Source organism: Calypte anna, chromosome 1 (assembly GCF_003957555.1).
Source record: "Calypte anna isolate BGI_N300 chromosome 1, bCalAnn1_v1.p, whole genome shotgun sequence".
Classification (NCBI taxonomy): Eukaryota; Metazoa; Chordata; class Aves; order Apodiformes; family Trochilidae; genus Calypte; species Calypte anna.
In genome coordinates this window covers 45,167,340-45,194,204 of record NC_044244.1, presented here as the reverse complement: position 1 = coordinate 45,194,204, position 26,865 = coordinate 45,167,340, and the positions used below count along the sequence as shown (strand labels likewise).

The 26,865-nt window shown below is 42.8% G+C and overlaps 1 protein-coding gene across 2 annotated transcripts in view; it reads left to right on the top strand.

Moving 5' to 3' along the window:
• Positions 1-2,073: 2,073 nt before the first annotated feature.
• Positions 2,074-26,865, top strand: part of PDE3A (phosphodiesterase 3A) — a 244,362-nt gene continuing 219,570 nt past the window's right edge. The window contains exon 1 of one of the 2 annotated variants that reach the window (XM_030446873.1): positions 2,074-2,444. In XM_030446873.1, coding sequence (XP_030302733.1) covers positions 2,124-2,444 — 321 coding nt within the window. In that variant the 5' untranslated portion in view covers positions 2,074-2,123. The remainder of the gene's footprint in view (positions 2,445-26,865) is intronic. The other variant, XM_030446866.1, reaches the window with a different exon arrangement.

Here is a 26,865-nt window from a genome sequence, read left to right as displayed (position 1 = left end):
GTTTTTCAGCTTGCACCTGATCCTACCCGTGCAGAGAGACGTTTTCGGCGCTCCGCGGGTCAGGGCCGGAGTCAGTCCCTACGTCTCAGTGCGAATCCCATCGGAGCAGCCCCTCCGGCACGAGGGTGAGGCAGGTTTTAGAGGAAGGAAACAGCGGGTTTTGGATGAAGCCATAGGCTAGAGAGTCGTAACGCTTCAGAGGACCGTAGTCCGCTGGCTTTGGGATTCCAGTCCAGGCTTCCCATTAAAACAACATACAAGAAATAGTAATCATCGTTCATAAACATCCATCTTTCTGTCTTTTTTTTACGGCCTCGTAATTGCCCCCCTCCCTGACAGCCGGATTTATGTCCTGGCCGCCCGCGTATCCAGTGGCAGGGCACTCCGCCGCCCGGCCGGCACCGCCGGTTCCCGCGGGGGGCAGCGAGGGACAAAGGGGCTCGCCCGGCCCCCGCCGCAGCCCCGGTAGCCCCTCCCGAGCCGCCCCCTCGGTGCGGAGCTTTCTCCTCGCCAGGGGCGGGCAGGGAGGGCCGGAACAGCCTTTCCCCTGGAGTCGGTCCGGCCGTTTTGAAAGCGGCAACCCCCCGGTTCCCCGGTAGCCTCTTGCGTGGTTATCACCTCCAACTTCCCCCTCATCCCTGTTTTGGTGTGTTGTATTATGCAGGTTTGGTGTTGCTTGCGGGCTTTCGGCATCCTCCTCTCCCGGCTGGGGGGGAGCTCTCATCACTTGGTTTTTCCGTACGAGACTCAAGGACTACCCCGGCACCGTTCAGGAGGGAAACGCTTCCCTTCTCTCTCTTCCCCTCTTCCAAAGCAACCTCCCGCCAAGTCCCTCCCGCGGATCTCTCTCTCGCCCTCTCGGCAGGACTTCGCAACTTCTGCCCGGGGCTCTGTTGGCCTTTTATTTGTGATTTTTCTGTGGTGGCTTTTTTTTTTTTTTTTTTTTTTTTTTTTTTTTTTTCTTTAATTTCTCTTTCCCCCAGGTCTGCGACGACCAGGAGGCTCCTTCCCCCCGACCACGGGGCAGGATCGGGACCTCGAAGGTCGGGACAGCTCCGAGCCGGGTGCGGACCCCCCAGTGGGCAGCACCGCCCCCTCCCTCCCTGCCTCTGCCGGGAGCGTCGGTGAGGGAAATGATGGCCTAGAAATTAAGCAGCACTTCTGAGGTGGTACATCTGCCTCTTACCCCCTCCGCCCCCTTCTGTGTTTAGGATTTCCCCGCGTCTCTCCCTCTTTTGCACTTCTTAAATTTTTTTTTTTTTTTTTCCATTTACTACCTCCCCCTACACACACACCTCCAAGCCCGAGGTGGTCGCGGGGGAGGCGAGGCGAGGCGCTCCCCAGCCCTTCATGCGCGGTGCTGGGCGGTCAGGGGGGAGGCGAGCGGGGGGCGAGCTCCGCGCTCCGCAGGAAATGCCGGCGCTGCGGCGGGCAGTACCCCCGGTCCGCCGACCCCGCTGCTGTCCCCCGGCCACCCTCCGCTGACCGCCGCCCGGGGGGTCGCTCCCGGCCCTTGCCCGACTAGGAATAAGCCCCGGGGAGGGGGTCCGCGCTGCCGGGGGTGCGCAGAGGGGCCCGTCGAGGCCATGGCCGGCGGCGAGGCGCGAAGCCCGGGCTGCATCGGGCGCTGCCTGCCGGCGGGGCGGCAGCCCGGCGGGGCGGCGGTGGCGGAGGAGGGAGGGGGGGCGGCCTCCCGGGCCGCGTTGCCGCCGCCGGGGGAGACCTGGCGCCGCCGGAAACTTTCCTCGGCGCTGTGCGCCGGCTCCCTCTCCGTGCTGCTGGCCCTGGTGGTGAGGCTGGTGCGGGGGGAGCGCGGCCGGGAGCTGGCGGCGGAGAGCGGCGCGGGGCTGCGGGGCTGGGGCTGGGGTTGGCTGCCCCCCGGCACCGTGCCCCTGGGCCTGGCCGGCGTCTTCTTCGGCGCGGGCCGCTACCTGCTGCGCGGCGGCGTGCGGCCGCGGACGGGCGCGCTGCTGCTGGCCGCCTGCTGCGGGGGGGAAGCGGTGGCGCAGACGGCGCTGGCGGCGGGGGAGGATCACTTGCTCTCCTTCGCCGCCACGGGGGTGGTGCTGAGCTGCCTGGCCGCCGTGACATGGCTGGTGCTGAAGCTGAGGCAGGGCGTCCTCATGCTCGCCGTGACTAGCGCGGCCAGGACCACGTCCCTCGTCGCTTTGGAGAGGGTCCCGGCGTCCTGGCGGCCCTACCTAGCCTACCTGCTGGGGCTGCTGGGCATCCTTCTAGCCGGCTACTCCGACCGGCTCTGGCCCCTGCGGCGGGCCGCCCCGCTGGCGGAGCCTCCCGCCGCCCCCCCGGCCGCGGACGAAGCCCCGGTGCTCAGGCGGCGGCGGCGGTCCAGCTCCATGATCTCCACCGAGATGTCGGGCGGCGGCGGCAGCAGCAGCAAGACCCACCGGCGGACCTCACTGCCCTGTATCCCCCGGGAGCAGGTAGGACAGGGGCGGGGACGGGATGGGTCCCAAACTTTTCTGGTGGCGGGTGCTGGTCCCGCGGGCGACGGAGGCTCGGGGAGATGAAATCCCTCCCGCCGCTCCCCGGTGGCGGGGCCGAGAGCGGTGCGGGCTTTCCCCGGCGCCCCGGGACCATGGTGAGGCCGGGGGGGAGCGGGGCTCTCGGGACCCAGCCTGACTTGCCCCGGCTGCGAGCCATGGGGGGAGATCTCGGGGTTTTCTTTTCTTTTGCAGCCATCGCCGGCTCTCACTTTTCTTACGCCTGGCAGAAAGTTGGGGCGGATGGTACCCTCCTGGCTCTCGGAGCGAGTGGGAACCTGCGCTCAGCGCAGCCCTCAGGTTTCCCAGCATCACTTAGGAGCCTTGCTTTTTCAAACCTATAGTTTCCCGGCAAGATAATTTAGCCCTCTTTAAACTTGTTTTAAGCTTTAAAGGGGGTGTATGTGTGTGAGCCAAGCAGCTTTTTCTCGGTGGGAGAAGTCCCTTATCAAGGCGATAGCGTGTCCTGTGAGGCTGGCCCGCGCAGCGCGGTGCTCAGCTTTGCACTTTGCCTCCCCGAGGCTGTTTCTGTGCGTGTAATCAATAGGTCCCGATCTGCTGTGGTTGTGGGAACCTGTACAGAGCACACGCGATTTATCGCAACTTCGTTTCCTTTAAGAGTTGGTGACTTGAATGGATGAGTTAAACACTGTTACCAGCCATGCGTTCTTTTAAATGCATACCCCAAACCCAAATAATAATAAAAAAAAACAAAACCCAGAAACAAACCAAACAAAAACACCAAAAAACCACCAACCCCAAACCACAACAAAAAACCAAACCAACCAAACAAAAAAGCCCCCAGCAAACACCATAATATTTACTGCACAGCTGTATGGAGTCCTGCCATAGACACAAAGTCAGCTGAGTGCTCAAAGTCTTCACTCAAAAAAGATGAGATATAAGATTGCCCCACAAGAGAATTGTTGGATGGGTCGAGTTTAACTGAGCATATTGAAAGTCAGCAAAAACCTTGCTGAATGGCTGGAGGGGAAACCTGGAGAAAAATAAGTGACAAAAGATGTTAAACTTTCTTTTTGAATTAATGTTGGAAATGACACTGTGCACTCCGGTCAACTGAAGTGTGGTGCTGTACACCAAAGGTGTTCTTTCAGGTTACTTGCTGGATAAGCAGCTAAATATTTTCCAAGTGATGGCATCTAACTGTATTGTGTGGGTGGCTTGTTTGTTTCTGGAAAATTATTTGATTACATCCCTTTGTGGTTGGTTATGACATTTTCTAGGAGAGGGCCTGACAACCTGATATACTTAAGGCTTATTTTACAACAGAAGTACTTATTTCTTTAACATTTTTGTTTAAATAGAATAATATATACCAGAGTGTCCAGACAAATACAGTGTGAAAAAGTAGAAAGTTGACCCAGTTTTGACTTTAATAGGAACGGAGAGAGAGAGAAGAGTGTAAGAGTGGTTTGTAAATATAATGTCTAAGGCAAGAAATTAAAACTATTTATATTACTTGAGGACACTAGGTGTTTCTGGTGGTTTCTTACAATAATAACTTCTAAAGTTCTAAACATATTTCCATTCACTTTGGCATTTCAAATAAATGTATCTTTTCAGTTAACATCTGCAAGTATAATCATTTATAGGTAGGGCCTTCTAGTTTGCGATCATGTAGCCTTTTCTTGTGGGGGGAATTCAAACCATTTCTCTACACCAGGATGTTAAACTGGTGATGGATAGCAAGGTAGATTTCTTCCCCCTCCTTCCCTCCCAGTGATGTGTTACTTAGGGACAGTGGTCAGCTTTGCCCCCAGCAGTTCTCGCTTCCAGTCTGAGGAGCTGGACTGGAATTAACTGGCAACTGCTCACTTCACCCGCTGCAGGATTTTGGCAAATTTCTCTTTCTTTTGTTCTCACTCACTATTAATCAATAGTGAGACCTGGTATTGCTTGTGTCACTGCTTGATTAGAAATGGATGACTACTTTTGAGTTTGGGGAGACTTTTGTCTCTAATTATTTTTTTTTTTTTTTTTTTTTTTACTTTAAGCACACTGTGGCTGTATGTATGTGAACTTCCCTCCCTAAAAGCTGTCCTCTTAAATAAATATTAGCAAGATATGGAAAAGCTGAAACAAAGCTCTGTAAGGACGCTGAAGAAACGCTGGGGGAAGTGGGACTTGCTGACAGCAAACAAAGTTTGTGTTCATAGCAAAAATCAGCTCCCCATAGACTTAAAGAAACCATAGGTAAATGTTTCTCTTTTGGACAGTTTTTAAATATAACATGTTAAAAATAGAGATGAGAGCTTTATGTACAAAGCCAGGCCTTCCCTCACTCCCTGTTTTTAAAAAACATGCCCTGAATGTTTCTGGTCCGAAACGTAGCTTGTTAATATTTCTGGCAGCTGCCAATAATTTTCATCAGGAAATGGGTCTACTTTATTGCTTTGAAATACATGCTTTTATTTGGTGAATTAGGTGAGGTCTTAGGGAAGTTTCCCATTGTCTCTCATGTAGTCTTTCCTACTGATGAGCATTTTATTAAGCTTTTATTTTTCTAGAGTGTGATTCCCTCCCTATCTGCTTCTATTAATACGAGATTCTATGAAAGTTGGAATTATGGAATTTATTTTTTTTTAGTCACACATATCTGAATCATACGCTGAATTTTTCCCTACTAGAATACAGAAATGAATCTGTGTAACCTTGTGAAATGAAGGAGAGTACCAGGAATTGCAAACTAACATCACGGATAGAAGTATTAACATGCTAAAATTAAATGTATACTTTTGCTTCAGCTGCACTAGGAGTAGCTGGATATGTATGTAGCATGAATTAATCCTTCTGTCTCACTAAACTTTTTTACCATCCAAAATCGAACCATACCAAAATAGAACCTTCTTCTCTTGCTAAAAAAGCTCTTTACTGTTCTTTCTTTTAATTTATTCTAATATTTTTATTGATTTTTTAATATGTTCTCACCATTTCTGAACCTTGGCAAATTATTTGGATTAAAAGTTCCAGTTTGGCATGTCTGTAGAGCTCATTGAGAAATGTGTGCTTTGTAATATCCTGATCCTCCTGCTCCCAGCTGAGTGTTGTCTCCCTGTGATTTCATCAATGCCAGCTGAGGATGCTCAGCTCCTTGAGGGCTCACTCACCCAGATTTGAAAGAGGCTGCAGAGAGAAATTGTGAATGGATGGATAAGACAGTGAATGAATGAACAAATGTAATTTTTTTTTTTTTTCTGGTAAGTGCACAATTACCTCCAGGGTGATTCCTTTTGGAGTTTCTTCTTCACATTTTCTTAAGCATTTTAGTTTTTCTTAAAAATACTCAGGCTGGGGGAGCAAACTGTGTCTTAGTGTTTCCCATTAAAATATTACATGGCCTGTGTGTTCTGGGGCTTGTGCCTCTGATCTGTGTGTGTTAATCTTGACATACAATAGTCCAAAGGGTATGGAAAGTACTCCACAGGAGATAGTAGCTGCACAATTTTAAATCATGCTGAAGACTCACAATTTTGCTTTTAAGCCTTGCTTGTTTGTTTTGTTTGAGTGGAATGGGAAGCTCTCAGCTAACTTGGATTTATTACAAGTGTCTTTTATATGAGCTAGAGTAGCTGCTGCAGATAGTTCAACTTGCTTAGCCTTTTTAGATTATTTTTTTCCCCTTGGTCAGAAGACAGTCACAGGTATGGCATACATCAGCATTTGAAGTACTTTCTAGGTCCCAAGCCAGTGGGTGACACAACCCTGTGTGAGAAGGCACTAGTGAGGGGCTGGATCTTTCCCTGCAGAAAAGCCCTGGCCCTCAGGTGGTGGCTGGCACCAGGATGGAGGAGTTTCTCCTCCAGCTCTAATGCTTCCAGCTACAAGGCTGGCAGCTCCATGTTCAAATTCCCATCTTCTGGCTCCTGGGGCACAGACCGTTTCTTCCTTCCTTCTTTTTCTTTGCATTTTTTTCCTGCTTCTGGACAGCTGGGGAAATAGAAAGCTGTTTGCTTCACTGTGAGACACCTGAGGGTCTGTCACTTATTTTTATTTGGTTTGAGACTAGGTAACGCTTTTCTGCTGCCACATCTTTCCCATCCTGTCTCTCCTTTTAAAAACTTGTTTTTTCAGACAAGTAACTTTGGTGCCAGACTCCTTTATCTTCCTCCAGTGTCAGCAGAGGGCTTTTTTTTTTTCAATCTGACCATTTTTCATCAGGTTCTGGATGGTGACTTTGCCTGTTCTCAGTCCATAGCCTGGGAAAGTTGTGAGCTGGGACCATCGTTATCGCTGCCTGTCTGCAGGGTTGAGAAGACAATAGTGTAGCAGTTCACATAGTCAAAGATATCTCTTCAGTGATAAGATCTAAGAAACAGAGGAGAAAAATGTAATTTTTTTTTCTCAGAGGAAAATTAAGGCTTTATTCCTTCGTATCATAGTTTGACAGTGTGAACTTCCTAAGTGCCAGGAATACATTGCTTCTCCTCCTTTTCTGGCTCTCTATCATTCTGTCCTAAAATATATAAAAAAAAACCCCAACACAGAGATGTACCTTATCTTATAACCAATGTTTAATATTATGTATTCTGCCCTCTGGCCTGTAGATAGGAGAGTTCTGAGTGCAACATGGATTTAAAATTTTGGAAAGGAGAAGGCATATTAAATCTAGATATTGAACGTTATGTATGTCAAAGTTATGAGCTCCTGTTAGGCACGGTGTATTATATACTGTATACTTCCTTTTGCTAATAAGCATTATTGGGTTGTAATTACTGTGATAAGACTTGCTGGCATTACCATTTAGGTCACTAGAAACTGAAGAATACTGAGCAGTTATGTCATCTGGTGACTTGCTGAAACACAGCCGTGTAAAATATTTAAGTAAGGCTCCAGGAAAAATCACCCAGGGATTCCAACGCAACACTTTATTTTCTTTTGCATGGCTTCATTTACGCAAACCTGCTCTACTTCAATTTTTTTTTTTCCTTCAGCTTCACAAAAATATAAGAGCTGCTGCTGAAGCTTCATGATGGGTTTAGAATCTATTTTTGTCAGTTGGTTAAATCAAGAAATGTATATTATGGCATATTGGCAAAAAAAAAAGTAAAATACAGTAGTGACTTTCTGCTCTTTCTGCCTGAAGTGTGAAAATGCAAAGCTGGGGAACTGAAAGAAATCTTGTGTATGCTGGGTTGTTATGTTAATTAAATAAACAGCCAGAACAGTGACCCTGTGTATGAAATGTGTTTCGAGAAGCTTGTTGGGGGTTGGAGGGGAAAAACAGTGACACATGTTTTGGATGTTAACTGCAGCATTTGTATGAATTTGTCTTGATATGCTGTGACTGTGCTTACGTTACAGCTCAATCGCTTGCAAAGAAAAGAGTGGAATTTGCAAAATGAAGGAATATTACTTTGTTTTTTTTTCTTTAAAAAGTAATACTAAAAAAAAAACCACAACCCAAACCATCCTACCCAGGGACTGGAAAGGCTGCTGGATTCTGGGGTGCCTGCAAACTGCAGGACTCAAAATGGGGTTGAGCCGACTCCATCCTATGTGGTTTGAGAATAAAAAGAACACTGCTGCAATTGAAGTTTAAAGCCCATTGCTCTGGTAATCTGATGGGAATCATACAGATTATAGGATACCACTTGATGGATAAGTAAATGTTAAGATTCATATAACAAAGTGGAAATAGGGTTTTTCTTGGTGCAAATTTTTTCTTCTCTGCCTGTTTTGAAAAAAAGTGCCTTCGACAAATTACCAAACTCTATTTTTTTAAAGTCTCTTCTGTGCTAGTGTCACTCAGAGATAAATGCCTCTCATTTTGGACTATATAGTTTTTCAGTTTTGTTTGTTTGTTTGTTTTGTTACTGTTTTGTTGTGGCGGGGTTTTTGTTGTTGTTGTTGTTTTGATTTTTTTTTTTTTTTCTTCAACTTGGCTTGCTCCAAGCCCTGCTGCAAGTGCAGTGGCAGCATTGGAGTTCTCTGCATCGGGATAATGATTTGAGAAACAGAAAAAAAAAAAAAAAAAAAAAAAAAAAAAAAAAAAAAAAAAAAAAAGATATTATGTGGGGCTTTGTTCAAGGTTTAACTCGTGGTGAATATTTGTTTTCCTTTCTGAGGTGCCTCTGGAGACTATACGACAACGTGAGAGCCTACATCCCTTTATAAAATTTTTTTTCATTGCTGTTTTTTTATGAAGACTGCGAGCTTCTTTTTTTCTCCTTCTGCGTGGGTGAATGTATTTGTAACAAGATTGTTATATTATTAATTATTATTATTATTACTACTGCCCCGTAACTCTGATGATGCCGGAGAGGGTGGGCAGCGCGGTGCTGGCGGGGCCGGACCTCTAGGGGGCGAGCGAGCCCCTGCTGTGCTCCGGAGAGCCCCGAAAGGTCCCAAACCTGCCCTGGGTGCTGCGCTATTTGGTTTGAAAGGCTTTTTTGGGGTTTGTTTGTTTTGGTTTTGTTTTGTTTTTTGTTAAACATTTTCCTATCTCTTCACTGCGGTTACATCTGTGTTTCTTGCTTCTCGCACCCCTGTGTCCCCCCCTTGTCAGGGGGGAAGCAGCTGGGCACATGGTGGGAGGTGGCGCTGGATGGAGAGCCCCCACATCAAAGGGGACTCTGCATCTCCCATCTGAGTTCTTGGGGTGTGCCGACAAAGTGATGGGAGGAAGAGTGCCTGTAGGTTTTTGGCCTTTGAAAAGCCAATCACTAGTGACCTTTGGAGGTCTGGGTAGAAAGCTGTTTCCAGGTCTGTTGAGACTCCAGAAAAATAGGCTGAATCACAGAACAGTAGGGGTTGGATGGTGTTTTTGAAGATCATCTACTCAAACCCTCCTGCTTAATCAGGTTTATCCCCCAGAGTGAGTTGCATAGGATTGTGTCCAGGAAGGTTTTGAACAGAGAGGGAGGCTCCACAACCTCTTCAGGCAATCTGTTCCAGTGCTCTGTCACTATCAAAGTAAAAAAAGTTCCTCACGTTAGGATGGAACTTCCTGTGTTCCAGTTTGTGCCTCTTGTCCCTTGTCCTGTCACTGGGCACCACTGAAAAGTCTGTCCCCATCCTATTGATAGCCATCCTTTAGGTATTTATAAGCATTGATAAGATTACCTCTCAGTCTTCTCCAGGATGAACAGACCCAGGTTGGCTTTCTCCTGATCATTTTTGTAAATCTCCATTGGACTCTTTCCAGTAGTGCCTTGTCTTTCTTGTACTGGGTAGCCCAGAGCTTGGCACAATACTCCAGATGTAGCCTCATCAGGGCAGAATAGAGGGGGAGGATAACCTTCCTCAGCCTGAGGAAGATAATCCAAGATGCTGCTGGCCTTCAGGAACAGTGTTTCCAGCAGGTCCAAGGAAGTGATTCTGCCCCTGTACTCAGCCCTGGTGAGGCCACACCTCTAGTACTGTGTCCAGTTTTGGGCTCCTCAGTTCAGGAAGGAGATTGAGGTCCTGGAGTGGGTCCAAAGGAGGGCAACTAGGCTGGTGAAGGGACTCCAGCACAGACCCTATGAGGAGAGGCTGAGGAAGCTGGGGAGCAGCTGGAGAAGAGGAGGCTCAGGGGAGACCTCACCACTCTCTACAACTCCCTGAAAGGAGGGTGTAGCCAGGTGGGGGTTGGTCTCTTTTCCCAGGCAACTCTCAGCAAGACAAGAGGACACGGTCTTAAGTTGTGCCAGGGGAGGTTTAGGTTGGACATTAGAAAGAATTTCTTTACCGAGAGGGTGATCAGACATTGGAATGGACTGCCCAGGGAAGTAGTGGATTCTCTGTCCCTGGAGATATTTAAAAAGAGACTGGATGTGGCACTCAGTGCCATGGTCTGGTAACTGCAGCGGTAGTGGATCAAGGGTTGGACTTGATGATCTCAGAGTTCCCTTCCAATCCAGCCAATTCTATGATTCTATGCCTCTTTCCCCAAAGGCACATAGCTAGCTCATGGCTAATTTGTTCTCCACCAGGACTCCCAGCTCCTTCACAGAGCTGCTTTCCAGCAGATAAACCTGTACTGGTGATCTAGGGTTATTCCTTCCTGTGCGCAGGACCTTGCAATTGCCTTTATGTATTGTGGCATCTTGTGGCTCTGTTTGCACATCCAACTATTTATAAGCACAATTGGAAACATCACATGAAGAGTGCAACAGCAGAATGTGCTGATGAGATGGATGATCTTTCATTATTGTTGGATGCTGGAGGCAGCTGGATGGTTTCTTATTGCCACCCTAAGAATTGTTGAATGAAAGGTAGAATATACAGCTCAGTAAAGATATTGTGTATAGAAGTTCTGTTGGTGAAATCACATTTATAATTTTGGATCCTGTCAGGCAAAAAGAGTTTGTGTCAGCTGACAGCACTTTTCACTGAAAAAGTCTCTCTGTGTGTGAAGTATTGTAGTGGAATTAGATTAGTGAAGTTCTGGTGTGGAGTCCTGTGCAGAGTGTTTGTCAGCCAAAATGAATGGTTGAGGTCTATAGATAGACCAGAGCTCTAAGCATCACCTAAGAATAAACTAGAAAGATATGGAAAATGAGATCTGAGGAGTGCTACAAGAAAGACACTGAGGTTCTGGAGCGCGTCCAAAGAAGAGCAACAAAGCTGGTAAAGGTGTTTAGAGCACAAGCCTTATGAGGAGCAGCTGAGGGAATTGCTTTGGGTTTTTGTGGGTTTTTTTTGGTTTTTTTAACCTGGAGAAAAGGAGGAAGAGGGGGAAACCTTATTGTTCTCTACAGCTTCCTGAAAAGATTGTGAGGTGGGTGTCACTCTCTTCTCCCAAGTTACAAATGATAGAATGAGAGGAAATGTCTCCAAGGTGTACAAGGGAAGTTATAGATGGGATATTAGAAAAATTTTCTTTGCTGAATGAGTTGTCAGGTGCTGAAACAGGCTGCCCAGGGAAGTGCTGCCTTGGAGGTATTTAAAAGACATGTAAATGTAGTGCTTAGGGACATGGATTAGTAGTCAACTCGGCAGTGTTAGGTTAATAGTTGGACTTAATGATCTTAAAAGTCTTTTCCAACCAAAGCCATTCAAATAATTCTATAAAAATGGAAGAATTTGAAAAAAAACAAAAACATATACCTCCCACCACTAGCAACCTCTAAAACAAAATCCCTCCAAGCCCCAACCCTTTATTTTTAAAACTGCTAGGAAGAAATCTGGATGTATGAGACAGAAATACACAGTGATCCTGGAACATGTGTGTCATAAGGTATGAGTGAAGCTATTTTTAAAATCCTTAGACATTTGTATTTCTTGACATTTAGAGGTTTCTTATGCCAAGCAGGTTGAGGATTAGGAAAATTGGCTTAATTTTTTTTTTTTTTAATCTGATACTAGTTAGGAAGTAATTTCCTGCTGGGTTACTTTGTTGTGGTAAAATTTAGTGACCTTACTACTTTATATGACCAGGACCTATCACTGCACAACTCTGCTCATATTTTTACTACAGAAAACTGTTAGGGAGAAGATATTTATGAGCATCAATACAGCTAAAGGCTTTCCCTCTCCCCCTGCACAAGGGTATGTTGACATTTATTTATTTATTTATTTATTTATTGTATCAATTTTTGTTCTGGTTTGAATTTTAATGTAAAGCAAAATTGTATTCTGCTTTTTTTTATGAGTTTTTTGTCTGCATAGCTCTGTAGGAGTGACGATTTTTAGATATACTTGGGATGCTTTTCTGATGGTTGCTGAACTTCTGAGAGACTCTAGTGACAGTTTGAAAAGCAACCATCCCTCTCAGACTGGTTGGTCCTCTTAGAAATATTTTTGCTTCATTGAAAGCTGTGTGAAATATGATTATGTCTTCTGGAAAGCTGTATCACTTGCTGTCTTGAGGATCAAGTCACTGATGGTTGTTGGATCTATTATTTGTCTTAAAAAAAGCTTCTTTTTTCTTTGAATAAGCTGGCAGACTGCTTTTCTTTGTGTAAGTGATAATAATGTAGTGGAATAATTATTACTAAACCTCAAAACTAAACATTACTTATTCTGAGCAGCATCCTTCTGACTGGTGTTTGAGTAAATGTGTTCATAAGCATGTTTCTACAATGAATTACAGAAAGGGAGAGAACTGAGTTTTTGAATGCCAAAGGTTAACTCTTTTCTGAATTATTGCACTCCCAGCAGGTTGGTGATACCTTACTAGCATCTCTTTATGCTGGATTTGTAGCCACAGCACAAGCAATTGCCAAAGTTTTTTGTTGCTACAGAGTACAGATTATTCTGACAGCTTTGCTAATCTCCTTCAGCGCCTTTTGGTATATAGTTTTAAATAAACCAATGTATGTTTGTGTTTCATGTCATGGAGGACATTAATATGTTTTATTACCTATGTTACATATCGATCCTTAGCAAAAATGTACACCCCAAATTTACCCTAAAATATGCGGCCTCTGAAATGGCCAGAGTCATGGGCTGTCTGTCCCATGGGGGCAATACAGCCACTCAGGTGGCAATCTGCAAAGGCACCCTAAGGAGCATTTATGTTTTCTGTCTGACCAGGAATGGTGAAGGCACCTAGAAAGAGTGATGCATAGGTTGAGAAGCTAAATCCAAGCAAATTTTTCTCCGCTTTTATGAGCAATTATCGGGATATGCTTGTTCAAGCTTTTTGTTTCCTGCAGACTAGGAGTTGTGAAACTTGTCTGTGTTCACATATTAAATCTCAATTGAAGTGGCAGCTGTAGAAAGGTGCAGACCTCTGTGGGAAAGCATAGATTAAAAATGGCAGCAGAAACTTGTGTGCTGTCCACCCTTGCCTCTGTTAATGCAATTTCAACTGGTTCTATTATGAGAATTTTTCTCTCTTTCTTTGTTCCTATAGTAGCTTGTTAGAGCTCACCAGCTAACAGATTTAACTTGGGTTTCCCTGCTTCATTTCCATCACATACCCCCATGCCCCCCAGTGCAGACAGGATTATTTTTATATTGGTGATACTGAAATCCTTCCCCTGATACTTGCTTGGTGAGTGGCAAAGAAGTGTTGGGTGCTGGTAGAATTCTTGTGAGTATTTCTGTTCAAGTTCTACTGGTGATGCCAGCCATAGGTTACTCTTGAAAAGGATATTTTGTGTTGATAAGGAACTTAAGTGTGTTTGGGTGCATTTATATTTGTAAGATAACTCTCCAGATGTTTTACATGTGGCTAGAGTTCAAGTCTGTCACTGAGATTGTTACAAGAATACTAATGCTGTGATGTAGCTCTATGTTGTACTCTTAAACTTCTCCTGGAGTGTGTTCAGAGATATTCTAAAATTTATATAGTACCAATCAAGGTCTGGTAAAAATGATATTTTTCATATGTTCCTTTTGTAGCAATTACTGATAATGTCCTCCAATCTTACAGCATGTTTTTATAGATGTGTGTGCACACACATATATATCTTAATGTATACACAACCTTGTGTGTGTGTGTGCATATATACACACTCAGATTAGTGTTGTGTATCCTTGAGGGATGGAATTCTTTGTTTGGCTCTGAGAAGCACAGTCTGAGTTATATAGGACACTGTTCCTTCTGGATGTTTATCTTTTTTGATCTCTCCACAGGCAGGCATGTTTCTTAATGTGCCAGTCTCTGTAACCATTGCTTGACTTTCAGTTTGTTACAGTTTTAATCTTTTTCTTTTTTTCTTGATTTGCAAGCACGTGCCAAGTTTTCAAAAAAAATTCTTACTTTATTTGTATATGGTTGAGTAGTGGTTTTGATCAACAAACAAATACTTGTCTTGCAAACGTTTGTGCTCCAGTGTCCAAACGAGCTTGGTTCTACAGCTCTTTTAAAGGTGCAGAGCCACATAGGTGCTTTACATGGTATTTGTATTGCTGGGAGCTTTAGGTTGTGGCTGTCTGGGCAGGAGCAGCTGATAAGGTCCCTGTGCAGCTTGAAACTGTTGTTCACATGGGCATTGTTCAGCCTGGAGCTCTGGCTGGTCAGACGTGTGATAAAACCAGTTGAAATAAATAGGTGACTTGACCTTTTACAGATAAGGATGATGAACTTTAGCTGGTAAAACCTACAATGTTATGTTATTGCTGCTATGTACCTGTTTTCAGGAAAGCCGTCAACTAGTAAATATTTCTTATTTATTAGGGCAGTTCTGAAAAATTATTTATTATGACAATTCCCTGAAATTCTCAAATGCTTTTCTGTTGATCCTGATTTCTGTACCAGGTGAAATGTTGCAGCATAGTTCATGTGACATTAGGGAAGCTTTGTTCTTTTTTTAAGACCAGCGTAATTCATATGCAAGTGCCATTCTTCAGTGCTGTCCTAATTGTCTACTGATTACACAAAACTGCAAATGAATAAACATTTTCTATTAAAGGATTTAATGCTGTACTTCCTGTGGTGTGCTTATGAGGAATGGAGTTGTGAGGAAGACTGCCAGAGATTGAGAAGTTAACAGGGGGTAAGGGTAGAAGGGGAGCCCTTCCCTTTCCACTGAAAGATTACTGTTCAAAGTTGGAGAGCATTTGTCTTTCCTCTGCCTTGTGGAGAAGCAAACATAGTTAGGTCTGCCCAGAGGTGGGCAGGTATACCAATAGGTGTGTACAATTTTATTATTTTAGGCGGAACTGGCTCTATACGAGCCTCATTACAAAGACTGTACTGAGAAATATGTTTAGTGGCAAAGAGAAATATAGTCTGTGCCATATTGATATTGAAACCTGACTTTTGGACTGCAGAATACAAAATGCTAATTCTTATTAAGCTTGCTGTGTTTGTCGTGTCAAGCAGTGTGATAGGGGAGCATGCAATGATAGTACAACAACTAGATGGACTGGGATACCAGCAGTAAATCACATATTCTAGCTTAAATTCCACTTGAACATCCAAGGCTTTTGTTTCCTCTTGGCAAGGCACCTTTGGAGTCAGAGCCAGCTAATAGGAAATACTAGGAACTAGGGCTTAGCTGAAATTTAGGACATCTAAGCCTATCTTTCTTGATATATGTGATGTGGTAAGACAGAGAGAGGTGGCAAACCCAAATGTTTCTTGGAGAATAAAGAACATTTTTAAGTGAAGTAGAAAAGATATATGTGCTATCGCCTTGCTTTTAAATCTTTCCAATCCCTTCCTCCTGAGTCTTTCCAATCTTGATGTCTTTTCTTCTGCTGTGTGTGCTGTATAAATCTAGTGCTAAAATGTGTGATGTTCTCATTCAGGGTTAATGGATGGTACATAATTGTGGATAGCAGTGACTGAGGCATAGGTTCAATGTTTTTTATTCCAGTAGTTAAGCTGCCATCATCTTTGGATCTAGAATTTTCTTTTCCTTTTGTATTATACTTAGATGAGAGAGAAGAGCCTTAAAATTAACCTTAGGATTTCCTGACTTGTGATCTGCTACTCAAGCAGACTTTGAGGAAAACCAGAATTTTAATATCTATGTTCATGCATAGACATGCTGTCATGTTTAGATCTTTAGATTTTATTGTTCTTTTGGAAACTGCAACTGATCTGTGATCAGAAGTGATAAAATTCTTGGCCATGACTTCTTCCCCTTTAATGGAAGGGATTTTGTGGCTACAAATATACGTGTTTATTTCATGTTCTGGTTTGCTTTATGTTTTCTCTCTTCTCAAATGAAAGTGGAAACGTGATGGTGTAAGAAAATGTTGATTTTTAAACTGAAGTCAGTGTATTTTAAAATTTATCGGTATGCACTTAAGCAAAACATCCCCCAAGAAAGTCCTCTGCTAATGGGAGCAGTGACAAAACAGCTGCCTTTACAACCAGTTTACTCTTGAGAACTTGGCCTTGGGGCCTTTGGGTCTTTTATTTGATTAAGGTCTTTAGAACTGAGATAAAAGTAATGATCAAATTATCTTAATCATTCATAATAGCAGGTTAAAGAGATGAGAACTCGAGGCAGAAACTTGATAGCTCAGAAAGTTACTTTCTATCTTTCCAGTGATCTTAATGGATTGCTATCTGAAACAGTGAATCAGTGTTTGTAAGCATAACTATATCATAAGCTATCTTTTGAATGCTTGAATTATCAATTTCAGATGTTTTTAATTAAATTTTATATATCTAACTCTTCAGATGTATATAGGTTTGTTGGTTTTTTTTTTCTCAAGTGTTTATTTAATAAAAAGTAAACTTAAGAGAAATGTCATGATATTGATGCCCATGTGCTTTGAGTTAACAGCTTCCTTACTGCCACTCTTCAGAGCAGTCAAATTTTCATTTTTGACCTAAGGATGTTTACATCAATAAGCTGATTCTTCCTGTGTCATTCCCTATCTTCTAGCCCAGCAAACCTGACACCCTTTTCCTCTCTCACGAAGGACAGGGCAAAGAAATTAGGGGGGTTTTGGTCACTTTGTTCTGCTCCCATGGTTAAGAAAGGTGGCTTGGATTTGTTTCAGAGTCTCTGTGAGTGACACCTCTGAAACACTACAGCTTTAGTGACATTTTTTATTCCTTAGCTCATCTCATCTCGGTTCTTCCCCTTCAACCAAAATCAAGAGCATCTGGTGATTTATTTGGTTGTTTTTTCATTTGTTTGGGGTTTGGGGGGACAGGGGGGAGAGCTGTTTTTTGCTGAGCCAGAGAGACTCATCTATGAGTTTGAATCTGTGGAGATGTTATCTCAGGTTTTAAGGGATCATAGAGTTACCTGGCTTTAAATGCAAAAGCTTGAATGCAAAAAATCATTGGTGCCTTGGAGGAAATTTCCATGCCTTGATGACAAAAAGAAAGAAAGAAAGAAAGGCAATTTCAAGCAAGCACAGATAAAATTTCCAGTTAGTGGGTGAAATCTACCTTAAGAATGTATATTAATTAGAGAAAGTTGTTCACTATTTTTTCATTTGTTAACACCAAATCAAGAAATGCATATACTTGATTACCACTGTTACTTCCCCTCTCCCTCTCTTTTCAGAGCCTCTTAATTCTTAATTTATATCTTACTTTTTACACAGGTAAATCATATAAATACAATAAAAATAAATCTTTGCTCTCCAGAGGCTGGGCTGGCCTTTCACCTTTTGGGACTGTTCTGAGCTCTGGGTGGAGCGATAGTGTGGCTCATGTGACATCCTCAGCATTTGTGTTGGCAGTCCTTCCTCATGGAGGACTCTGAAGTCTGACAGTGGTGAAGATGACTAACTAGAGACAAATTTATGTGGAAATCTTACTAATACCCATAAAAGAGAGAATGAAGGCATAAGAAATTTGGCTCCAAATAAATAACAAAAAAAAAAAAAAAAAAGCTCTGTTCTTAGAAGCATTTGGCACAGCTCCACCGTGCCTTTTGTGGGAACTGGCTCTTTGGCCTAATCTTGACTTCTTTTTTATTTTTTAATTTTTTTTTATTTATTTTAAAAAAGAGTTACTAAAGGCTTCCACTTTTCCTAAACTTTCTCACAGTAGAATAAAATTAATTTTCACTTTGGTAATGCAAAATCAGGGAATTATTTCAAAGACAATGTAAAACAGATGCCTTGCCTTGTTTCTCAGCAAAGATTTAACAGTAGCCTCGCTGTGAGATCTCTCACTGCCACCAAATGTCCCTAGATGTTATATGCTGTTCATAATCAAAGCAGTTTACAAAAGAGGGGAAGTGTTTTTCAGCTGCAGCGTGTGATGGCTGGAAAGAAATTGTATTAGATGTGAAATTGTAATTCAGTTTTCTGGTACTTAGGACTAAAATTTACCCAGACTTCTAAAGAGCAGGCTCTGAACCTCAGAGCAGAGGCCCAGCTGTTCATAATGGGTTTTATGGTAGGTGTTTCTAGTGGGGAGTCCTGTTTTGATTCAGCTTTCTGGAAGCAGAAAGTTGGCAACTAATAGAGCATTGTGTGTTTGTTCTGCCCTGTCTATGTGTTCATTTTAAACCAGCCTGTAACTGAGTCTCATGGACTTCCCTGCCATTGCTCTCAAGGCTCTCAAGGCCAGTGCCCTGCTTCTCACTCTTATTTCCCATTTGCCCTTGGCAGCAGAAGTCCCTCTGCCATTCTGCTGGACAGAAAACTTCCTTCAGTCTTAATACAGTCCAGCTTGGGATGTGGGGGGTGAATTTTGAAATAGAAGTGCAGCAGTAGGAGAGAGAGCTCCGAGCCTCTTAGAAAGGACTTGCCAGGAGGCAGGTGAAAGGGTCTTCATAGCAGTTCTAATACGGGCATTTGGAGAGGTGCCTGTAATGCTTGGTGCATGCTAAGGTCCATGCTCTTGTCTAGGCATCTGCAGTAAGGTTTTCTGCTTAGAAAATTCATATTGATTTTTGTGGTAATGCATAGTATGTACAAGCAAAATTCTCTCATAAATGAAATACCTACATGTGTTATTTGCACGTGGGCAGAGCTTTTTGTCCTGAAAATTATTTCTAGTACTCTGAACACTATTTTTTCCCTGTTCCTGTTGAATATGTAATTGAAAGAATTTTTTTCCTTTGAATTGTTACTGTAGTGACCTAGGCACGTAGTTAGTCAAGGCATTGTGCTTTAGATCTTTAACTGATCCATGTACCAGTGAGTGTCTTTTACTTTTTCCACGTGTGTATTATTTTTCCCAGCAAGTATGAGATGCCAAGCTTACTCCTGTTGTGACCATGTACTGATACAAAATAGGAAGCAATGGATTAGCTTTCAGGGCTGGCTTGAGAGCAAGATTTTATCCTTTGTTTACTTCTGTTTCTTGCAAGCATGTAGTTTTTAGGTCTGCTGTTAGAACTACCACTGAAATGATAACCATTTCAGAAGAAAAAAGCAGCAACAAAATAAGAAAATAGGAAAGAATCCATGATTGAGAAGATAATTCGTGTCTTCTAATGTTTGCCAAGGTAAAAATCTTTACCATGAGCTGTTGATTACAAACCTGGAGAGACAGCTCCCATGCACTGGTCTTTGCTTCCTTTTTCTCATCTGGTAGCAGTGAAAAGCATCCTGCATGGAGCAGTTGTGGGTGGGATTGATATCCTGCAAATGGCTCATCGTTCAGGAAGTGGAGTAGTTATCTCAGATTTAAAGTTCCAGAGCTGTCCTCCTGTGACAATCACACTTATTGTGCTCCTGACATAGCTCTTTATATTAACTCTTATTAAGATTTTAGAACTGCTATCTCCAACCATCCTTCTGTTCTTGCACTTCTGCATCACTTTGCAGAGCAGTAACGCAGCAGGAGAATATGTTTCCTCAGGCCAGTAGGTTTTATTAAGTGAGTTTGTCAGATGCTTCCACACAGAGCATCTGCCAGCATTTAAAACTTTTATTCCTTTGGTGTTTGAGTATCAAATGGAAAATTGGTGCTCTCCTGATAATCTTGCTTTGCTTTTGTACTGTTCTGCTTACTTCTAGAATATTCTGAAGACTTCTGGCCTGATGTTATGAGGTGTATCATTTGTTCAACTTGAGCTAACTGGGTGGTCCATTAGGGCATTTGGCCTCTCAGAAGAATAATATGCTGACAGATTATTCCTGTGTTAGCTTTCATGTTAAATGTTGTGGAAAAGCTGTAGAAAGTGGTGTTATTTCTTTCTAGGACAGAGGCATGGTTAGAAGGTGGGTATTAACATTGCTAGTGTTTCAGTGGTCTGTCTTCTGAGTTAAAGGGTTGCTGTAAGTCTTTGTAGGTTTTGAGGAAGCTGAGAGTGAAACAAATTCTGAGAGCTCTTGCTGTTGGTTGGACTGTACCTTGTTGGCCATACTTGAGGTGCAAGAAATACTTAATTGAGTGAGGTGAATTTGTGTTGTGTTCTTCTGTTCCATCTAATTTTCTTGCTCCAACTGGGTGGCTTACCTGAGGCCAGACATCTTCAGCTGGTGCAAAATGAGTGTCCAGAGGTGTCTGGATAAAATTCAGTTTGAAGGGAAGTGTGGTCCTCAGTCTTCCCTTGTTTGTCATGGAGGCCAAATGCATTGCATCTGGTCTATGCTTGATGAAGCCTGGAAGTCCAGAGTTGCCTCTGAATTCTTCTCGTACTTTACAGTTCCTCCCTGCTTTGTTTATACAAACAACATTCTTTGAGAGGACTAGAGGGCGGAAATGGCTAGGAACAAAAGCCATATCTTTCCTGATATGTCAGAAGATACCACAAAAGAATAGTGTGCTTCATGTCTGGTGGTAGCTGGTCTCTTTTCATCCTATTTTGTAGGAGAAGAAGGCTTGGTTGGATATTAGGGAAAACTTTTCTAACAATAATGATAGTAACGCAGCACAACAAGATGTGCTGGGAAATTTCTTGTTTGTACATGAGAGGTTCTTTTAGATGTTTTTCCAAGTGTGTCTAGATACCTGCTTTTTTTTAGGCAAGTGTAGTTATTGCTGTCAGTGTTTCCTCCCAGTCTGCACCTCACTGCCTGCATCTGCTTACGGGCCGTCTGCTGGGGACCATTCTTGTGCAGTTCCTGTTCCTCTGGCTGTTGGGATGCAGACCCCAACTAGTAAGCCCTATTTATATTCCACTCCAAGACCAACGTGCAGTGTTAATGTTACTTTGGAACCAGAAGCTTGCAGTCTGGTTCCCTGCCCTTAGATAGGATTACTGAAGAACAGATCAGATTTATTGCATCTCTCCTGCTGTTGCCCTTCTCTGATGCAGGAGCTGCTGTGCTGTTTGGTTTGTATTATCAAACTGTGAGCGGTGGCAGACTTTTTTTTTTTTTTTTTTAATTTGTTTTCCCCTTGAATTATTTTGTTCAAGTCCCACGTAGGCTCCTAATTGCTCTTCATTTTAGCCAAACTACAAGTTGATTTATCAAGTCCACTTGTTAGCTTAATGCTTTTATGGCTGCCAAAAGAGTGCGGCGTGGTGTAAGTGAAATGAAGTGGCCGGGAGTTGTTAGGGTTTGCGTGTAGGGTGGTTTCTAAGCAGCCAGATAAGAGGCAGCAGTTTGAAGGACATGACAGAGCACCAGAGGGCCAGACCTCCCAACCTTTGCTCATGTGAGTCAGCAGTGTTCCTCCTGCAGGGGGAATGGCCTGGGGATGGGTGGGAGTGGGGTGAGGCACGTTCTGCATGTTACACCCTGCCACCCAGCCCAGTAGTTCTTGTCTGTTTGGTTTTTAATAGAAGTGTTGTCAGTTTTGGGGTTTGGGTTTTTTTCTTTTTTTCCTTTTTGAAGTCATTTTAGTCTGAGCTAACTAGATGGCTGTTAAAATCTCAGCATGCCAGCTGTAAAATTGCTTAATCAACTCCAGAAGATAATCTTTCCTGGAGGAGACTTTTGAATGCATTGACTGTCAGTAGGAATAGGTCAGGTGCCTCCAGGTAACTTTCTGGGGAAGGAATGTTGTTTTCAAATCTGTATCTACCTGTTTTGTTAAGAACTAAGTAACTGGTTAGTGGGATCTGTAATACAAGCCTTCTTTTGTATTTGTGCTTAATCCTCTTAAAGAAAACAAATAACACCCTCCTTAATGCTACTGGGCATAGAAATAAAGCAGCTGTTGTGACTCTCAGAGACTTTAAAAAAACTTCAGACTGGAAAGAGCTTCTAGACTTGATAATTTGATGAAACTCAGTGGGCTGTGGCAGTGCAGTCTGGTTGGAATCTGGAAAGTTTGTTGAGCTTGAGTCTGAGAACTAGTTCAGAGTTGTATTTTAAGTGGGTAGGTGATGCCTAGGGAAGATAACCTATGACAAGAACTAAGCTTTTCATAATTCTCCTGTTAGTCAAATGGTGAAAAAAAAAAAAAAGTGAGTTCTGATTTATTGAACTTGAAGAATAAATCCCTTCCTTCCTATGCTGGACTCCAGAATTCAGCAGTGGAAACACTGGAGAATGTCATTTGGCAGTGCTGCTGACCATATTGGTAGTTTAAAATACCTGCGTAAAGCAACTTCCAGAGACTTCTAAACTTTGAGATTCCAAAGTTGAATAGTTCTGAATTATACCAAAGCTTCCTCAAATGTCTCATCTTACCTTCCCTAAACTGGGGAAGCATAAGGAAAAAAATGCAACCAAACAGGCAATATTGCTCAGACTTATGCTTCTTCTGGCACTTCCACTGGTGAGCTGACAGCAGGTACAGGACTGTGCATTGAATTGCCTACTGGGTACCTGTGGCTTTCTGGGACATCCCTGGAATCCTGGGCTTATAAGGGGGAGATCATGAGTTGATCTCAGTAGAACAAGTGCAAATGACACCTTTCAGCTTCGGGAAGATGCTGCCTAGCAAAATTGATTATGAACTGGAAGTGTTTATAGAGAGAATAAGTATATATCTATAGTTTTATCTATAGCTTTAATTGATGTGTGGGTATGCAAAGGCCTATTAAGAGATGAAAATAAGGAAAGAGAGGAAATAAAGAGCCACAGCTGTGATTTATCAAGATTGACATGAAAGCAAATATTATTCTAGTAATCAGAGGAAATTCCTTGTAAAGCATGTACAAGAAAGGTATTTTAACCCACCTCAATGATTTCCTGCCCAACTATATCCAAAGAAAATCAGACAGGCTTCTCCCTCTGCTCCCCACCAAAGGTCACTTTTAAATTACTGTTTCTCCCCTACTCCATTTCTGTTGATGTTGGGATTTTTGTTTGATTTAGATGTTTTTCTTTTCTCTTGTCAAACATTTCTTAGCTGGTTTTTTTTCTCTGACATATCAAACTGCATCTGAAAGTGCATTTGGGGGATGGGAAAAGGATTTGGGTTTGTGTTTAACTGAAAGATATGCTGAAGCTAAAGGATATTTTATCTTCCACCCTCCACAGAGGGCCGGGCAAACCTGGTATGTTTGCCTGGTGTGTCCCATTTATTGGTGGAGGAGATGGTGTTGCACCTCAGTCTGTTTTGGTAAATCACTGCTGGGTTGCCTCTGCTGAAGGTGTTTGGATTGAGCACCCACTTTTGTTCAGCAGGTCAAAGTAGGCAAAAAGAATGACTTTACCTTCTCCCACCATAACTTTTTCCAGCTCTTAAACATCTGAACTTCTAACAATGGTATGATAGAAAAATATAGGTTCGGCACCATGTATAACCAGAGAAATGAAAAAAAGTGGTTTACACAAAGTCACCTGTAAAACATCTGGTCGACCTAGAGGTTGACTTAGTCTCTTTGGAGGTTCATCTTGTCCAACTTCAGCTGCCTGAGGGTGGCACTTTGCTTAGGATCCTGCGAGTCCCTCTTGCATTCAGTTATTTTTATCCTTACTGATGGAAAGGATTTTTCTCACTCTGCTTAATAACATTCCTGCTTCTGTTGTCTGTCAAAAATGAGAATTAAGGAAATTCAGCCAAAGGCCTTTATTAAGTGAAAAAGGGAAAAAAAGAAGAAGAAAAAAAGAAAAAGAAAAAAATACTTCTGAAGTGGATGCTCTACTTTCTCCTGCCCAGAGAAGTTTCCTGTTTCTTGTTGGCAAAAAACTTTGAATGCCTTGTGCTGAAAAGCCTTCCCTCTCAATGTGTATTGCAAACCACAAACACACCACTTATCTGCAGGGAATGATATTAATAATTTGAAGAGTGACTAGAAATAAAAACAAATCTGGTTAACATCATCCATGACCTGACTTGATTAAGAAGAATTTCCCCCTTGAAAAACTACTCAGATGCTCTTTCTGAATGAAACTGTAGGTAATAACAGTGGCTGATAATACAAAACAGATATACATTTGCAGGTGTAACCTTGAGCTCCTTTCTAGCCTGTACTGAGCACGTAGCCTGCAGAAAGACAATAGATGAGGACTAAGCAAGACACTTCAGGATGGTGCTTTCTATCTTTTTTCTCTTGTGATCTTCTTAATATTTAATGATGAAATTGATATTTTCAAACATGGGTTTGTCATGTAAGTATCTTGCAAAAGGCTGAATTGTGGAGAGAGAAAGAGAGGGAAGAATGAGGGTTAACTGTTTCTGTAGCATTGAAATGCAGCTTTGGCTTCAGCATTTCAAGAGTCCAGCTTTTGCAGGAGGCTATAGTTTAGGGGTGTTTTCTGCTGTGTCACACATGATGTCATCTCATGGGAAGCCCAAGACATTTCTTTGGGTTCTTCCTCAATAATTTAAACCACACTGTAAGGGGGTATAGGACTAATTGGCCCTTTCACCCTTATTCCCTGGATCCCGTGAAAGCAGTCTGCTTTTGAGCATGTTGGTTACTGAAGCTGGGGTGGAAGAAGGACAGGGAGGGAAAAGAGCTCAGTCATTTCCCTGTATAGGATTGGTAGTCAGCTTGAAGGTAAAGGAAATTACTCTTCATGTGGGAACAGGTCAGGAAATTGCAGGCAGAGGTGGAATAGCTTTGTAGAACTACATCAGTAGGGTACTTTTACTCAGTGTCCCATGTCGTCTTAGCACTAGACTTCTGCTTGGGACCTAGATTTGACATCAGGTTTTGTCTGTTGCTCAGTTGCTTTTGGTGGGTTACGTTGAAGTATCTGTGACTTATATTATAAATGGAATTCATATGTTATTTTCCCTGTGTTTTGTTTTCTCCATTTAGATGTTAAGTCAACCCTGAAGTAAGAGACTTTTGAGAAGGATGTCAGGGGATGTGAATATAGTCAATGTGTGTGTCCCTGGTCTCACAGGGAGTTTGTAATTGCCAGAATTAACAGACCAGCAGATTTCCAGGTCCTGATTTATTATCTTTGCATAATGCAGCAATATTTTAGTTGGTGGTCTAGCTCACTCAGGACAGAATTTTGGGGTCTCTAATGTGGTGCTGCCTTGCATGGTGCATGGCTTTAGAGAGACCTGGAAACCCCACCTAGGGCAAGCCTCATCAGAGACCCTTAAATTAATTCCTGATTTGTGTACTGGTTTCCAGAGTTAAGGAAGCAACCCAGAAAGTACTGGTTATTCTAGGAAGCATAGGGAAACTTCAGCCATATGAGCTTTCCGGCATGGTGTCAGTAGGCTCTGCAGGTTCCTCATTCTGGGCTGTAACTGGGCAAACTGAAATGAAGGCACAGAAGAATATTTTATTGACTAAGGAACTAGTTTTTCTTAGAATTGTCTTTTGATATATTATATTGCTTGACCTGTGAACACTCATCCTCTCTTCTCCCTCCATCCAAAGATGCTGCTGAATGCTCTAGTGGAGGTGTGCATTAAACCTTAAGGGTCACCTTTGAGCTACTGCTGGTGGCTTTCTTGGGGCTGCAGCAGTAGCCAGTTGAAAATGTGTTGTAGCTATTGGCTGTACTTGCTGAGTGTCAAGCTGTTGATTTCACTGCTGATGGACACATACCTCTTCTGTGGTTATTCATTTTCTGCCTTAGATTTAAAACCCTTAAATACTCTTGCCACTTGTCTTATCACGTGAGGCACATAGCTCCTTTCTTTTATGATATTGAATTATCGTGTTATCCTGCTAACACACTTGAATTTTCCTATCTGAAGGAAAGGCTTGTGTGGCTGCTTAAGGTAGTGGAGCTGCAGTTGTGCTCAGGGCTTTTACAGTGCAGCCTATATTGCTCTTTCCAAATTTTGGACCCGAGCTGGTGGGATTTGGATTGCTCCCAAAGGTGTTAGCATCCTGGCATGTGGGTGCCCTGCTGCACTGGTGTGGGTGGAAGCAGGGCTCCTCATACAAGCAGTTAAATGTGGCTCAGCTGTTCAGAGGTAACACCTAGTTCAGTCACCTTAGTTAACTTTGAAGGATGTGGTAAATGTCATGAAATAAATGGACTTGTACTCAGAGCATTGCATACAAAGAAGTATTTTTACGTTCCAGATGTTTTAAATTGCCTTCATACTTATGAAGGTGATACTTAGTCAAAATAACTCTGAATAGCTTTTTGACCAAATCTGAAAATTTATTTGTAATGTGTGCATTGGGGAAAATACCAGTAGGACTTTGTTCTGCTTGATATAAATGATTTGCTTCAAGATCACTATGCACATTACTTGATTTTTTTTAAAGATCTGAAATGTAGGAAAAGGGAGAGGAATTATTGAGGAGAAGCTGTGGAGGAGAAAAGTGGATAATAACTGTGTTTGCTGACTTGCAGAATTGTGCTGTTAGCTCAGGTGGGAGACATGTACCTAACAGGTATTTAAAGGGCCTCGTTTAGAAACTGTGTGGTGATGCAGAGATTCCTGGTGACTTTCCTTTGAAAGAAAAAGGCATTGGTGCAGTCAAGCTGAAGAACAAAAAAAAAAACCCAAGAAATATCCAGTAATCTCAGACACCCTGTTGTATAGTTGTTTAATATCTTTAGCACAGTTGAAATAAATATGCTGCTACATATATTGCTTCCTTGAACAATGCTAGTTATTAACTCTGCTTGATTGGTGGTTTTTTGTTCTTTTTTCTCTTTTTTCTCTTTTTTCTCTTTTTTCTCTTTTTTCTCTTTTTTCTCTTTTTTCTCTTTTTCCTCTTTTTCCTCTTTTTCCTCTTTTCCTCTTTTTCCTCTTTTCCTCTTTTTCCTCTTTCTCCTCTTTCTCCTCCTTTTCCTCCTCCTTTTCCTCCTCCTTTTCCTC